General features: G+C 38.6%; 1 protein-coding gene across 2 annotated transcripts; it reads left to right on the top strand.

Annotated features, from left to right (window-relative positions):
• The first annotated feature begins 1,962 nt into the window (after positions 1-1,962).
• Positions 1,963-7,195, top strand: LOC111889671 (disease resistance protein RPV1). 2 transcript variants are annotated; one of them, XM_023885813.3, is made up of 5 exons: positions 1,963-2,167; positions 3,109-3,608; positions 3,861-4,959; positions 5,052-5,408; positions 5,519-7,195. In XM_023885813.3, the coding sequence occupies exons 2-5, from the start codon at positions 3,130-3,132 to the stop codon at positions 6,761-6,763; spliced, it is 3,180 nt and encodes a 1,059-aa protein (XP_023741581.1). In that variant the 5' UTR covers positions 1,963-2,167; positions 3,109-3,129; the 3' UTR covers positions 6,764-7,195. The 2 variants fall into 2 exon arrangements, with proteins under 2 accessions (XP_023741581.1, XP_042754375.1); XM_042898441.2 differs by lacking the exon at positions 1,963-2,167 and having other exon boundaries at positions 2,557-3,608.
• Positions 7,196-16,094: the final 8,899 nt, after the last annotated feature.

Here is a 16,094-nt window from a genome sequence, read left to right as displayed (position 1 = left end):
GCTTCTTTGGTGGGGACCGCCCCTGTGGCTGCAACCTTGATGGTGGTGAAACGGGGGGTGAGTTTGGATGGTTTGACAGTGTTGAAGGAGATGGGTTGCGATTGTTTCCATGGGGAGGTTTGATTGGGGATTAGAGTGCAAAAAGGGAAGCTTGGGTTTCCATGGGGAGGTTTGATTGGGGATTAGAGTGCAAAAAGGGAAGCTTGGGTAGCCATGCCATCGTGTTTGTAGATGATTGGAATCAAGAAGATGAAGAAATGGGGACATATTTTTCATATAGTAGAATACACACTCAAACATGTGGGGGGGAGAGAGAGAGAGAGAGAGGCCCCTCTTTTCTTAAATATTAAAATAACTATTAGATTTAAAAAATTGAAAGAAAAATGAAAAATAAATACCCCAAGGGTATTACGGTCATTTCACTATTTAGAGAGAGTAAAAACGCAACCAAACTAGCTCAAAAGGATCATCAATCCAAAAAAGTCGTGGTATGGACTAAAACCCCCCAAAAAATACATACCATTGGGACCATTTTTGCAGTTTTGTCTTATTTTTTATCTGATGTAAAGAAAATCTCAATTGTGTATACTTTCACCGGACTGACCGAGGTATGCACCGAATTGACCGACTTCGCCAGAAAAGGTGCTACACAGATCAGAGTATCATCAGACCTCAACAACCCACCAGAAAAGGTTCTATATACCTTCATTGTTGTTCCACAACCTCGCCAGATAAGGGTTTTTCTTGTTCCCCCGCCTCCATTTCACTGAAGAACACATCTGTTCCACCTATTCCTTTACAAAGATTAACAGATCTGGAGCGACGATGGGTGGTTACGGTTGATGGTTGGGGGCGGCCTTGTTGCTTCATTTATATTGGCGAATGCTCGATGAGGGACCAAGACGAAGCAGCAACGACGACAAAGTTTGGTGGTGGTGGGTTACGACAGGATGGAGACAGAGGGACTGCCACCGTCAGCTGTGGTGGTCCTCTTCCCCGATGAAGTGAGAAACATGGTATAATGACGAGGGGAGGTGGTGATGGGTGGTGCCTGGAAGCCTTCTCCGGTCAATGGCATAAAAGGGAAAACCACGGTGGTTCTCGATGGTTACACAACAGCAACACCAACCTTGGTGGTGGTGTTTCTCGGTAGTGCAGGAAGAGGCTACAGGTGGTGGAGGAAAGAGCTCCGGCAGAAACAATGGGGTGGGGATGGTGGTTTCCGGTGGGGAAGGAGGTGGTGGCAGTGGTGATGCTATGGTGGAGTAATGGTGGTTAAAGGTGGAGAAAATGCGATGAGGGTAAGGGAGGTTTTATGGATTTTTTTTTTTTTGAGAGAGAGAGAGAGGTGAGTCTCATAATTTATATTAATAAAACTTTATATTTAATAGAGAAAAACATAGAAAATGTATCAGAATGGTATTTTTGGCTTTTTAATTTTACGAGGGACCAAAACTACAAAAAAAAGTAGCTCAAAAAGACCATCAATCTAAAAAATCGGGGTTTGGACCAAAACCCCAAAAAAATGCATACCACATGGATCATTTTTGCAATTTTGTCTTTATAATATAGCATAATAGTTTTTATAATTTTGTAATAATTTAGAAACAAATTAAACATATTTATATTGTTTTGTGAATTTGTCTTAAAGTTTTGGTTTCAACCCCGCCCCTCCGATGATAATGTTTGTGGTCAGTGCCTGCACAACAAGCTATGGAAGGAGGGAGGCGATGAAGAAAATCACGTGAGAAAAAGAAAGGTCATTATTATTATTATTATTATTTTTATTTTTATTTTTATTTTTGACAAATACAAGTGCAATTAAAAGATAAATAAAATTTGCAACACAATATTTTGTAAATACCTTTCTAAAACAGAATCCCTTAGTTAAAAACTCTAATATGAGCTGGATTTTGATTTTTTATTGTAAAGTAGGCTTTCAAATGTTTGTGGTGAGCACATGCAAAGAGAAAAGTCTTTTTCAAAGTCAAAAAAGAATTACGACAGTCGTCGATTTCTTTGACTTTCTTTGCTCTATATTTCTCCATTTCATCTCCACTTCACTTCATCGATTTCTCTATATTCCTCTCCTCTGCAACACCAGCCCCAAATCGTCAGTCTCTGCAAAAGAAAGCAGCCCAAAATCTTCCCTCTCTCTCATTTTCCTGTAAGTAAAATTTAAAACTCTAACCTCGTTTTTTATACTCAGTGACTCTATCAATCTGTCACTTTCTTTGACTCTCTCAATCTTTCACAGTGACTGGTTTGTTATCGTGATTCAGTTTATTTTGTTAATACTAATCTACTACTACCATCTGCTATGTTGAAAATGTGTGTTAATTAATTATAAACGGTTGTGAATTTTAGTAAACTTTCTAGTCTGTTCTTTTTGCAATAAAGAGTGTGGTCAATATAATTACGTGAGACTGGAAACACGTATGTGAAAAGGGTTGTGGTAGAAGGATTGTTATTTGATTTTGATCAAATTATAGCCTTCTGTGTGTTGAGATATTAGGGTCATGCTCATTGGTTCTCTTTGACTCATTGTCTAATACTTATCTACAATTCACCATGGCTTGCTTCAAACAATATTTTGTAATGTATCTTGTAGTGTTTCGTGGCCATACTATTTGATCGTGTCTCATATCATTCGTAGATTAATGCTTATGTGTTAATATGTATCATATCATTTATAGCTTATTTGACCCAAAAGGCCCTTATTATGGATGTTCAAACATATTTGTTCAAATTTGTTTATACTTACAAAAGTAGTACTAGTGTTTTTATTAACATGTGAGCTTTTCATTGCAAGTAAACATCATTTCTGAAAAAATGTAAGAAGACATATACTTTGAAGAATTAATGAACTCAGACAATATACAACAATATATAACAGATAGCATCGTAATTGCATTTTTTTTCATTAAATAAGAAATTTCATAGTCTTTTCTTTTATCAAAAGCTTTCACCTAATTCCAAATTTTCTGCATAGACGTTATCATTTAACCATTGTCTTCTAAATATATGATCTTATATTCAGTTCATTTCGTACAATTGTCTTTACCTTTGTTTCTTATCAAATTCGCCAACAAACATTTGAATTTACAGGAGCCTGCGGTCATACCATCAATGGCATCTTCTTCAACTTCATCCGTTCACAAGAGCTTTAAGTATGATGTATTTTTGAGCTTTAGAGGTGAAGACACCCGTAAAAGCTTTATCGATCATCTTTATTATGCTCTTCAGCAGAAAAACATTTCCACTTATAAGGACGACGAGAGAATTGAAAAAGGGAAAAGGATCAGTGATGAGCTCATGGAATCCATTGAAGACTCAAAATTCTTCATCATTGTTTTCTCCAAGAAGTATGCGTCTTCATCTTGGTGCTTGAATGAGCTTCTAAAGATAATGGAGTGTCACAAGTCAACCGAGCATACTGTTTACCCCGTATTCTATGATGTGGAACCCTCTGAAATCCGCAATCAGACCGGGGCAGTCGGAGAAGCCTTTGCCAGACACGAAAAGGAAGAGGCTGCTGGGAAATGGAGAAAGGCTTTGAAAGAAGCAGCTGATGTGGCTGGTTGGGAGTTGAAGAACACTGCTGATGGGTAATTTTTATCATATCTCTACAATATTCTTTCGTTTTGTTTCTTTCTAATCTACGTTTACCTTGGATATAAAGACCTCGGACATGCCTCTTATATTGGATTTTTATATCCTAACTCATCCTTGAGTCTTGTTAAAAGATTAAACATGAAATATGGTTATATTACGATGTTATTACCCCATCTGTATTTGTATGTTTTAGATATGAAAGTAATTGCTTTATATGTGGCTTTTGAATCTTCTCTACTATACAGGCATGAAGCTAAATTCATTAGACAAATTGTTGAAAAGCTTTCACTAGAGTTACGGGCCATCAATGTCAGCATCGATAAAAACTTAGTAGGCATGGAGATTCGGATCAAGGATATTATATCATCTTTAGGAACTGCTTCTGATGGTGTTCACATGATCGGGATCTGGGGGATAGGAGGTGGTGGGAAGACAACTTTGGCCAAAGCCATTTTTGATAAAATATCATTTCAATTTGAAGGGAAAAGTTTTGTTGAGAATGTCAGGGAAGTTTCAAATGCACCTTTGTCTGGTTTAAAGCCATTACAAATTCAAATCCTTTCAAATGTCTTGAATAATCATGGCATCAACATAGGTAGTGTTTCCGAGGGGAAAAACATGATGTCTTGGATGATGGGTGGTAGAAAGACTCTTCTTGTTCTAGACGATGTGGATCATGTAGCCCAGCTTGAGGCGTTAGCTGGTGACCCTAGTTGGTTTAAGTCAGGAAGTATAATTATCATTACAACTAGAGATGAGCAAGTGTTGGTAGCACATGGAGTGAAGTTGATTCATAATGTCAATTTGCTATCAGATAAGGAGGCAATTTGGCTCTTTAGTAGGTATGCCTTTGGGAGAGATTTTCCATATCAAGAGTACCAAGAGCCATGTGGAAAAGTTGTATGTTATGCAGCTGGTCTTCCTTTAACAATCAAAGTTTTGGGTTCATTTCTCTGTGGTAAAAGTAAGCTTGAATGGGAAGATGCCCTAAATAGGCTAAAAACAATTCCGTTACAGGAAACTCAGAAAAAGTTGGAACTTAGCTATATTGGTCTAGACGACGATTACAAGGAAATATTCCTAGATGTTGCAACCATACTGAAAGGTTGGCGGAAAGACTTTATAATTCAAGCACTTGAAAGCTGTGGATTTCATGCTAGAATTGGTTTAAGAGTTCTTGAGCAAAAGTCTCTCATAACTATTGATGGTGAGCGTTTGGGCATGCATGACCATTTAGAAGAAATGGGCAGGAATATTGTTCGTCGTTCACATCCCGATATGCCTAACAAACATAGCCGATTGTGGAATAGAAAGCAAATTGAAGATATATTGGCTAATGACTTGGTAAGGTTCTAGTTTATATCTAAGATGGAGAAACTAACACACATTTTCATTAGATTTTGACAAAATTCATTGTGATTACTTTTTGGTTACAGGGTACTGAAGCAACAAGGTGTGTGCAATTCTACCAGGGGAGACTCAGTCCACAAATTGTTATGGAAGGTCTTAGAAAGATGAAGGAATTGCGGTTTCTTGATGTGGAAAATCTTTTCTCGAGTTTGGAAGATAATAAAACCATGCCAAACTTTCTAAATGGTTTAGGATTTCTGTGTTGTAATTGGGGTTTTGATAAAGTCAGCCTCAGCCCATATTTTCCAGATGGTTTACGATTTCTGCGTTGGACCAGTTACCCTTTTAGGTCTTTACCCCAAACATTTGAAGGAAGTAATCTTGTTGCTCTTGACATGACTAACAGTGATATGCTACAACTTTGGGAAGGGGGAGAAAGAAAGGTAGAATTGTGGTTGATTAATTGTTTTAAATAATTCACTATAATGCTATAAATCCATTGCTTTGTTATTATACGTACCAGTATTCATGTTGTTATTTTTCTTATGTTTAGGTTCTTAAACAGCTCAGATTCCTTGACCTCAGGGGTTGCTCAAGGTTGAGGAGCATTGACCTTGGGCAGACTCCAAATCTGGAGATATTAACCATTACAAGATATGGTGGTTTGGTAGAACTTTACATGCCCTTTGAACGTCTAAAACTCAGATCCCTCGAACTTCATGGTGTAAAGTTGAAGAGGTTTGACCTTGGGCTGACTCCAAATCTCGAGAAGTTGTGGCTTGAAGGTGAAGGTAGTGAGTTGGAAGAACTTCATATGCCCGGTAAATGTCTAAATCTCAAATCCCTACATCTCACCCATTCAAAGTTGACGACCATTGACATTGGGTTGACTCCAAACCTCGAGGATTTATATATTGGATATTGTAATGATTTAGAAGAACTTGAAAAGGCCAATAAATGTGTAAAGCTCAGATCCCTCAAGCTTTCTGGTTTAAAGCTGAGGACCTTTGACCTTGGGCCTAGTCCAAATCTTGAGAGGTTGAGTTTTTATGATTGCAACGATTTGGAAGAATTCCACATCACCGAATGTCCAATACTGACAAGCATCAAGATTGGGCTTTCAAAGTTGAGGATCCTTGATCTGAGGCTTGTTCCCAATCTCAATAAATTGTTTCTTTTTGAATGCAAAGGTTTGGTAGATCTTCACATGCCCAGTAGATGTCTAAATCTCAAGTCCTTGAAAATCACTAATTCAAAGTTGAGGACCCTTGACATTGGGCTGGCTCCGATTCTCACGCATTTAAGTTTTACAAGTTGTTATTATTTGGAAGAACTACACCTGGCCAATGAATGCCAAGAGCTTGAATCCATCACCATTACTCATTCAAAGTTGAGGACCCTTGACCTTGGGATGGCTCCAAATCTCAAGGAATTACATCTTAAAGAATGTTATAAACTGGTACAACTTCACCCGCTCATTCGATGTCTAAAAAATCTTGTCGACTTAGAATTGAGTGGCTCTTTCTGGTTTATGTATTTTTCATTTCACATAAAGGATAATACTTCTGGTAGAGTGAATGAATCACTTGAGGTTCGTCCTTTAGCTAACTTATATTTCACCCTAGGAAGTTGCCCATTTCACCTCGACTATCATTTGCCAGAGTTTGAGTTTACATGTTTTCATAAAGAAGATCTACCCTCATTGACTACAAGTATTGAGAAGCTTATTTGTGGAGATCCATGTACTTGCATAAGGCTTGAGACGTTTTCAAGTAGCATTTGTGAGTTACAACGTTAAAGAATGCTCAAACCCAAAGAAAGTATTCCAGAGGCATTCAAAGGAGCTGAAGTGGTATTTTATGACTTGGCAGATACAAAAGCTGACATTTATTTTCCATGCATTGTAAAATGTCAAAATTCAACAACACATGTGGATGTTGAGCATATTATAGAATACGTAAAAATTATATTTCATTATTTTTAATTTTTCTGTAATTGAATTTGTATTTGTGTTACCACCGAATCCTAAGATTTGAATCATTTCCAACGATTACAAGTTCTAGTGACTTGGAAGCATTCAGAGCACAAGGCGATTTTCCTGACTGCTTTTGGCTCAAGTCATTCCATGTAATTGTGTCTTGTCTTTAGTATCTCGAGTTTCTTTAACCATCATTCTTGTCTTGGAATGAAATAGTTGCACATTTGGTCAAGTCAAGTATGAAGAAATATATTATTTGGGTCTTGGATTGTGTCAATAGTTGGGTTTGATAGGAATATATATATATATATATATATATATATATATATATATATATATATATATATATATATATATATATATATATATATATATATATATATAATACATGTATTGTTGTTGCTAATCTGGATTCTACTCAATGAGAATGCAAAACGATAAAGTCTTAGAAGTGGAACGAATATACAACGAGGTTTGGAAGAAAGTGTATAAAAAGCAGAAAATCATCAAAATTTCATGGCCCACTGCCAGGGTCTATCTTATATGTTGTTACTTAGACTTGTACACACTAAACGATACAAACTAATTCAAATAAAATATAAATTTCTATTGAAAAGGGGGTATCTACTACCACAAATTATGTTTTTTGGTTGATTTCCATGTGTCCAATCTCATCATTAACGCTCCCAACTGTAACACCCAGATTCCCATGTATGAATTTAAAGCTTTATATATATATATATATATATATATATATATATATATATATATATATATATATATATATATATATATATATATATATATATATATATATATATATATATATATATATATATATATATATATATTCATTTTTTGGGCAACTCAACGAGTTGGAAGGCTCCAACTCATCGTGTAGAGTATTTAATGGCCGTGTATCTTTAAGGTCTACTCGACGAGTTGGAAGGCCCCAACTCAACAAGTTGAGGGTTGACCGTGAAACCCTAATTTTCAGGGTTTTGCACCCTATTTAAAGACCTTATGACCCATTGTTAGCCTCCCTCATCGTCCCCTCAGTCTAGAGAAAACCCTAATCGTGCCTCTCCCCATTTTGAGTGTGTGTGAGCTTAACGAGTGTTCTTTTGTGCTTTTCTTGAAGGAGTGTGAAGTTGGTGGTGCAAAGTTTAAGGGAGAAGCTTTAGATCCGGGATTTTCAGTGTTGTTGCAACCATTTGGAGGTATAAAGTCGTTAACTTGATCATCCTTTTGCTAGATCTCTTCTTTTGAAAGTTTATGGCCAATATTAGCTTATTTTGGGACCATTCTTAGATTTGTGCATGTTATCAAGCCATGGTTTCAGATCTGGACATCTCATGGCCTCCATCGACTTAAAGTCGCCAACTTTATCAACTCTTGGCCCTCCTTCATGCTCTAAGTCCCTTAATAAGATTGATTTTAGTGTTTTAGCCCATTGACGTCATGCATGGACGTAAAGCTTGCAGCTTTATGTGGTATCTCAACCCTAGGAGATCAGATCTATAGTTTGGAGGCATTAGACTCGTTTGGAAAGCGACAGAATGTATTAAGACTAGGACAAATCGACGAGTTGCTTAGCCAACTCAACGAGTTTAGTCGGGTTTTCTCACTTTCTTGATACTGAAGAACTCAATGAGTTGCTCTGCTAACTCGGCGAGTTGTCTCGAGTTTTTCATGATTTTCTGAGATATGAAAGAACTCGACGAGTCAGTAGATGCACTCGACGAGTTGGATCAACATGGACTATTAAGCTTGACAATTGACTTTGACTTTGAATTTGACCATGGTTGACCAAGTTTGACCTTGAGGGTATTTCGTGTATTTTGGGATTTTGATGAGGTTAGTCACTTGGTGATGGTAGGCAGCTGAGTTGGAGTTTTGAGTTGGGATTGATATTACAGTGTAACACCTGATTCCTGGTACGCAGTTAATTCTAAGAATCTTTATATTTTCACGGGGACTCGACGAGTTGGTAGCCTAACTCGTCGAGTAGAGTCGTGACCCGTGGGAAGTTAAGTGACCTATTTGACGAGTCGGGAGACCGACTCGGCGAGTAAGTGTTGTTTGAGTGAAACCCTAAATTTGAGGGTTTGCACCCTATTTAAAAAACTTATATCTCCTTATCTTAGCCTCCATCGTCCCTTATACTTCTAGAAGGCATTATCTTGAAACCCTAGCCTTGTTTGAGTGTTCTAAGGCCATTTTGTGCATTTTGGTGGATTGTGAAGCTTGAGAAGAGGAAAGGAGCTTGGGAGTTCAAGTTGGAGCTTGGAGATCCAGAGATTATGTTCCATTTCCAGCTCATTTAAGGCAAAAAGCTCCTATCTTGATCTTCCATGTAATTAATCATCTTTAGGGCTTGGATCTTGGTATATTTAGGGATTTCTAAGCCATTTTCGGGTGTTGAAGTGTAATATGGAGTTATGACTTCAGATCTGGGGCCATTGGGGGTCTTTATGGAATAAAGATGCCATCTTTGTTGCCATAAACACCCCATGCATCTTGTAGACCATCTTTTATGGCTTTTTGAGCCAAAGATCCCATGCATGTGCACCAAGCTTGAGGCTTTACATGTAAAATGGACATTAGGAGGCCAAATCTATGGTTTTGATGTGTTAAGGCCCATTTAAATCGATTGTATAGTAATGGTCAAGGATGGACTCGACGATTCGTTCTTAGGAATTGGCGAGTCGGGGTGTAATGACCGCCAAATCCCTTCTGTCGACGGACCAGATGATAGTGTGGAAGGTCCCCCAGTTGTTTAGGCTTTTAAGGGACCTGGGAATCATGGGACTCGACGAGTGCTAGAACAAACTCGGCGAGTCCAAGGCAACCTCCCAATCTTTGAAGTGGACTCGACGAGTTGTTCTTACAACTCGACGAGTCATAGACTTGACGCATTCATATGTTGAAGAGGAACTCGGAGAGTTCAAGGAAGAACTCGCCGAGTCGGTTGAAGATTGATTGAAGTGTTTTTGAAGGTGAACTCGTCGAGCTCTTGCTAGACTCGACAAGTGGGGACGGGTTTGTAGTATTCTGTGGACGAAGGGACTCGATGAGTTGGCGGACCAACTCAGCGAGTCTGGTCAACCAAAGAGTTGACTTGACCAGGGTTTGACTTTAACTTTGACCTGAATTGAGTTGACCCTAGTTAGGGTTGCATATTCAATTGATAACTTAGAAGGGTTGTCGTGTAGGGATTGAGGAGTCAAGGAGAGCCGACTTTCACACCGAGGACAGTGCACACACTACACGACATCGAGGTGAGTTACCTTCCGGTAGTGGTGGGTCTAAGGCCATAATGCCGATCCACCAACAAGAGTAATTGATAGATAACTGTCTTTGTGATAATTATCTTTGTATGCTTATGTGATATGCTTATGAGATATGCTTATGAGATATGCTTATGTGATATGTTATATTAGTTGGTGGTAGTAGCAGGGAATAGTTTCTCCCTGAATCAGTCGTTAGGACCGAAGGGTAGGTCAGTACCCCATATATGCCTGGCCGTATGATTGTATCTGTTATTGTATGATAGAGGTAGGGGTGAAATAGTCCCTGTTGACGGTTGAGATAGACCGGAGGGTAGTCGACACCCCAGAACGGCCTGACATGGATAGGTCAGCACCCCAGAATGGCTTGACATGGGTAGGTCAGCACCCCAGAATGGCTTGACATGGGTAGGTCGGGCACCCCATAATTACCTGACAGTATGTATGTTATGTGATGTTATGGTATGTGGTATGATGGGGGGGGGGACTCACTAAGCTTCGTACTTACAGTTTCAGTTTTTGTTTCAGGTACCTCTTCGTCCAAAGGGAAGGAGTCGGCGGTGTAGCAGCGCATCACACACACATATGGCTTCCGCCTTGAGTTTCTGGGATTGTACTCTGATTTATGTTACTTGTGTTGAGTGGGTTTCAAACACATTTTTTTATAGTTTTGTTTATAAAATTACATCACTTGGGTAACGTTTTGGTAAACTATATTGCGAAGTATTTATTAAAAATGAAATGTTTGGTCTCGAAAATTGGGATGTTACAAGTTGGTATCAGAGCCTTGGTTTGAGGGATTCAGACACACCCTCGATGGTGTTTGAACTCAAACCGAGGGCTTGAAAGATTTTTACAAGGAAATAGTTTTTCTAAAATCTAAATTAAAGAATTTTGAGAAAGAACGAGGTGTGTGATGCATGTTACCGGCCAAGCTCAAGTAAGTTTTCCCCAAGATACCCATACTTGTTATGTTATATGATATGATTATGAGAACTGCATGCTAGAATAGGGATAAGGATCTAGGAGGATGCCTTGTATGCCTGTTATGTGTTTATGAGAACTGCATGCTAGAATAGGGCTTAGGATCTAGGAACGATGCCTTGTATGCCTGCTATAGGAGCTCATTGAGTCGTATATTAGAGTTGTTAGTTAGGAGTGAGATAGCCTGATTAAGTTATGATTGATTTGGTTACTCAATGCACGAATGTTGCTTGCTTTGTGCTAAAGGGGTTCTGGCTAACTTTAACTAACTAGTAAGCGAATAGGTAGCAGTATTCGCAAGCTAGTTAGGGAAAGGTGGTAGGGGCCCCTAGTGCAGCTGGTGGCGGAGAGTAGGTTAGAGGGTGCCCTAGGAAAGCCTAGGTTCAGATTAGTTTGAAAGGGATGTTGGTAAAGGGACTTGGTGAAGTTGAGGCAATCCTTGAGGAAAGTCGGATAGATGTGGAAGGTAGTATGGGCCCGTACTACTAGAAGCAGAGGATCCGTACTCGAATCAAGGAGAGTCGAGATGGAACCAGGAAACTGGGAGAGTGTGTCAGACCTCTCGGGAGTATGTATGATCCTGATGTTTACGTGTTTATTTTCAGTATGGTGGTTACACGACATGGAGCAGGAGGTTCAGGATCAAGATCAGGCTTGGGTGTAGGGTCCGAGCAGGTCAATGATGCGTTACGTGAGTTCATCGCGTCTGACATCATGAGAGGTATCCTTGAGGCAATCCCGATTATTTTCGGGTTGATCAAGGAAGGGATTGTTGAGCTGATGGAGGATCACCTCCAAGCATTCAGGAGTGACTTGGCGTCCAGCCAGTCGGGTACGCGCAAACTGTCCTTTAAGGACTTTCGAGGGAGTGGTGTGCGACATCCCCAAATTTCCCGTTTATTTTAAAATCAGAGTAACCGTTTATGCTTTATTTTAAAATCAGAAAAGACCGGTTTGTTTATGCTTTATTTTAAAATCAGAGTAACCGTTTAAATAAAACGGTTGCGGAATTTGTTCCCAAAACAAGATATGATAAAAACTTATCAAAACATTTCCCAAAGAGAATGTATTTTTATTAAATAATAAAACCTCGGGATGTCATGTTTCGATACAGACACATAAGCATAAACAGAACATACATTCATTTACTCTAGTGATTTACATCTCCTTTAATCTCTCAGTGCAAAGCAACTTCATATCGATACATGTGATACAATTAAACTGAGTGGGTCAGGCTTGGGAGCCTGGTGAGCATATAGGGTTTTCAACCCACAATAATACATTTATTATATTTAATTATCAAACAATCAACCCAAATACCCATCCCCATATCTCCTTTATTTTCTCAAGGGTTTATCCTAAGAATCCACTATCCTTCATTCATTCATTCCTAAGGATTTACCTAAGGAATTGGCACAAAGTCCATTTGCTACCACGGTTTGTACAACAGGCACTACGTCATATAGTCACCAGGGTTCATACAATAGGCACTACGTCTCATAGTCACCAGGGTTTACACAACAGGCACGAAGTCACATCGTCACCAAGGTTTATCAAATAGGCACGAAGTCGCATCGTCACCAAGACTTTACTTAATAGGAACAAAGTCGCATCGTCACCAAGGCTTTACGTAATAGGCACGAAGTCGCATCATCACCAAGGCTTTACTTAATAGGCACGAAGTTGCATCGTCACCAAGTCTTTACTTAATCGGCACGAAGTCACATCGTCACCAAGGCTTTACTTAATAGGCACGAAGTCGCATCGTCACCAAGGCTTTACTTAATAGGCATGAAGTCGCATCATCACCAAGGCTTTACTTAATAGGCACAAAGTCGCATCGTCACCAAGGCTTTACTTAATAGGCACAAAGTCGCATCGTCACCAACTATTCTATCTACCCATGTTCTACCCAACAATTTTGTAGATATAAATACAAACACAGTTTAAATCATTTAACACCCATATAAAAACATCAATTCCAAGCCCATCTCAAATAGACAAACAATATATAACACATAGCACGTATTTCATAGCTAATATTTTATATTTATGTGTTAGAAGAAAGTAACTACACACTCACACATATAAACAACAATATATATATATATATATATATATATATATATATATATATATATATATATATATACACATAGCACGTATTTTATAAAATACTTTATATCTATGTGTAAGATGAAAGTGACTATACACTCACTTGATCAGAAGATGATCGGACATCACTACGGCTTGAAAAAGTAGTATTCTTAGGTAGATCTAGAAGATCTTCACAAAAATCGGGCTCCTCGCGGGCAGAGCTTCGGCTCAGAAATTTCACTTCTGGGGATCTTCGGGCTTCGCGACTCGCTTCAGGTCTCAGGATGTTATCGGGGCTTCAGGGGAGGGGGGTTAAAATAGGGCTTAGAGGGTGTATCGAGAGTGGGAGAGAAGAGATTTGGCAACCATAAACGGTTGCCCCTTCAAATTTATTTATAGGGTTGTTTTCTCATTTTCCAAGTCGTGGGCACTTCTCCCACATCGTGGGCTTGAACGTCATTGCATGCGTCATCGTCCACTTGATCTGTCAGGCTCCAGAAGGCGTCAGAAGCCCTGCCACGTCGTGGCCACTACTGCCACCTCGTGGTCTCTGACAGTTTTGGGGTTTCGCGCCCCGAACTTCAGAAATTCATAACTTTTGCATACGAACTCCGTATTCGACGTTCTTTATATCGACGCGTAGGTGAGATTATGCTCTACAACTCTTGTTTAGACTCCGTCGGCTAATTTTGACTTTATTTTTATTATATTTTTATTATATTATTTTTAGTAGGCCGAGACAGGAAAACTCCGTTATAAACTCATAACTCCTTCGTCTGACGTCCGTTTTCGTCCGTCTTTCCGTCGTTGCACTACTATCAATGAGATCTTCAATTCTCATTTAGATTTTTTTTTGGATAAATATCGCTCTAACGTAAATTCACTATTTACGTCGCGCTGTGTCGTGCCGGTTCTGTCGCGAAACTTCGACAGGTCATAACTTCTTCGTTATAACTCGGATTTCGATGTTCTTTATATATTCGGAAACCTCGTAACATAAACTATATCTTAGTTAAGATTACTCATTCTAAATAATCTTTCCCAAAAAAAGTCATTTTTGACGCTCACTATCCTTAAATTGACTAACCCTGATCTACGGGCGTTACAATTATCTCCCCCTTAGGATGATTACGTCCCGGAATCATCAACGAAACAGGATTTGTATACTAACTCCATACATTATCTCTCCATCATAAGTAATAATCGCGATGTTCAGTCCTTCATCTGCTCTTCTTACTATGTTGGATTGTAATGCCCGGGTTTCAGGGCTAAGCATATTTGTCAATGTAATAGTCTAGGTCAACTATTGTAACTCTTTTTGAAGAAATAAAGATGAAATATTTGAGTATTATGTGAATTATGTATGTTTATGTGCTTATTATTTAAGTATAAATGTATAATTAATAAATAATAAAAATAAGCGTCAAAATTAAAGTGTGAGATAAGCCCGATATCTCTACATAAAGTTGTAGTGGTCAAAACAAGGATTCTGTGGATATAAAGAAAACCGAAATCCGAGTTATAATGAAGAAGTTATGACCCGTCGAAGTTTCGCAACAGAACCGGCACGATACCGGGAAGCGTAAATAGTGAATTTATGATAGAGCGAGATTTAGCCTTAGCGCTCTAAACGAAAGTCGTAGAATATGTTAAACTAAGAACATCGATAAAAAGAACGCCCAAATCTGACTTCGTATGAGGAAGTTATGATTTTTCTAAGATTTAGCATAGCAGTGCACAGCCCGAAATCTGAATTTTAGATCGGTTGATTTTTAGCCGACGGGATCTAAATGAAAGTTGTAGTACTCGTAAATACCAATGCGTGGATATAAATAACGTCGATAATAGAGCTCGTATGCGAAAGATATGGACGAAGCTTAGTCCCTACTTTTCGAGCGCGGCGAATTCGATACAGTTTTGTAAATCCGAGATAGAATGAGAATTAGCCAACGAGGTCTAAATGAGAGTTGAAGATCTCATTAATAGGAACTTAACGGTAAAAAGACATACAAGAACGGAGCTCGTATGCGAAAGTTATGGATGAAGCTTAGTCTCTACTTTTCGAGCGCGGCGAATTCGATACAGTTTAGTAAATCCGAGATAGAATGAGAATTAGCTAACGAGGTCTAAATGAAAGTTGAAGATCTCATTAATAGGAACTCAACGGTAAAAAGACAGACAAAAACGGAGCTTGTATGCAAAAGTTACGGACGAAGCTTGGAGACTACTTTACTATACACTTCCTATAAATAAGAGATGAACTCTTCATTATTTCCTCACACCTTCAAACCTTTCTTTCTCTCTCTAACTTCTCTCTAACCTCCCTAAACCCCTCCCAAGTCTAGGGAACCTCCCTATCACGAGAAGAAAGCCCCGGAGCGCCCGACGGCTCCGAGAAGAAAAGCTTTCGGCTCGGAAACGCTGCTCCAGCAAAGCCCGGTTTTTAATAAAAACCCGTTGTAAGTGAGTTACGCCTATACTATATTTAATATAGCTTTTATTTAATTATAGTAACATTATTAGGACCTTAAAATAATTATTTGGGCTATTATTATGAGTTATATTGAGTGTTATTTAACGCTTATATAATAGTAATAATAGCTAGACTATTAATTAGTCGCGATTAACGTTAAAACTAAACTCTAGTGGTATTAATACTAGGTTTTGGTCAAGGAAAAATTGTTTTAAGAAGTAACGAAGAGTTGTCCGAGTGCCGACACCACCTTACCAGGTGAGTGCATAGTTACTTTCAGCTTACACATAGATATGAAGTATTTTAT

The sequence above is a fragment of the Lactuca sativa genome, chromosome 9 (assembly GCF_002870075.4).
Source record: "Lactuca sativa cultivar Salinas chromosome 9, Lsat_Salinas_v11, whole genome shotgun sequence".
NCBI classification, from domain to species: domain Eukaryota; kingdom Viridiplantae; phylum Streptophyta; class Magnoliopsida; order Asterales; family Asteraceae; genus Lactuca; species Lactuca sativa.
This window is presented reverse-complemented; position numbering and strand designations above follow the sequence as displayed.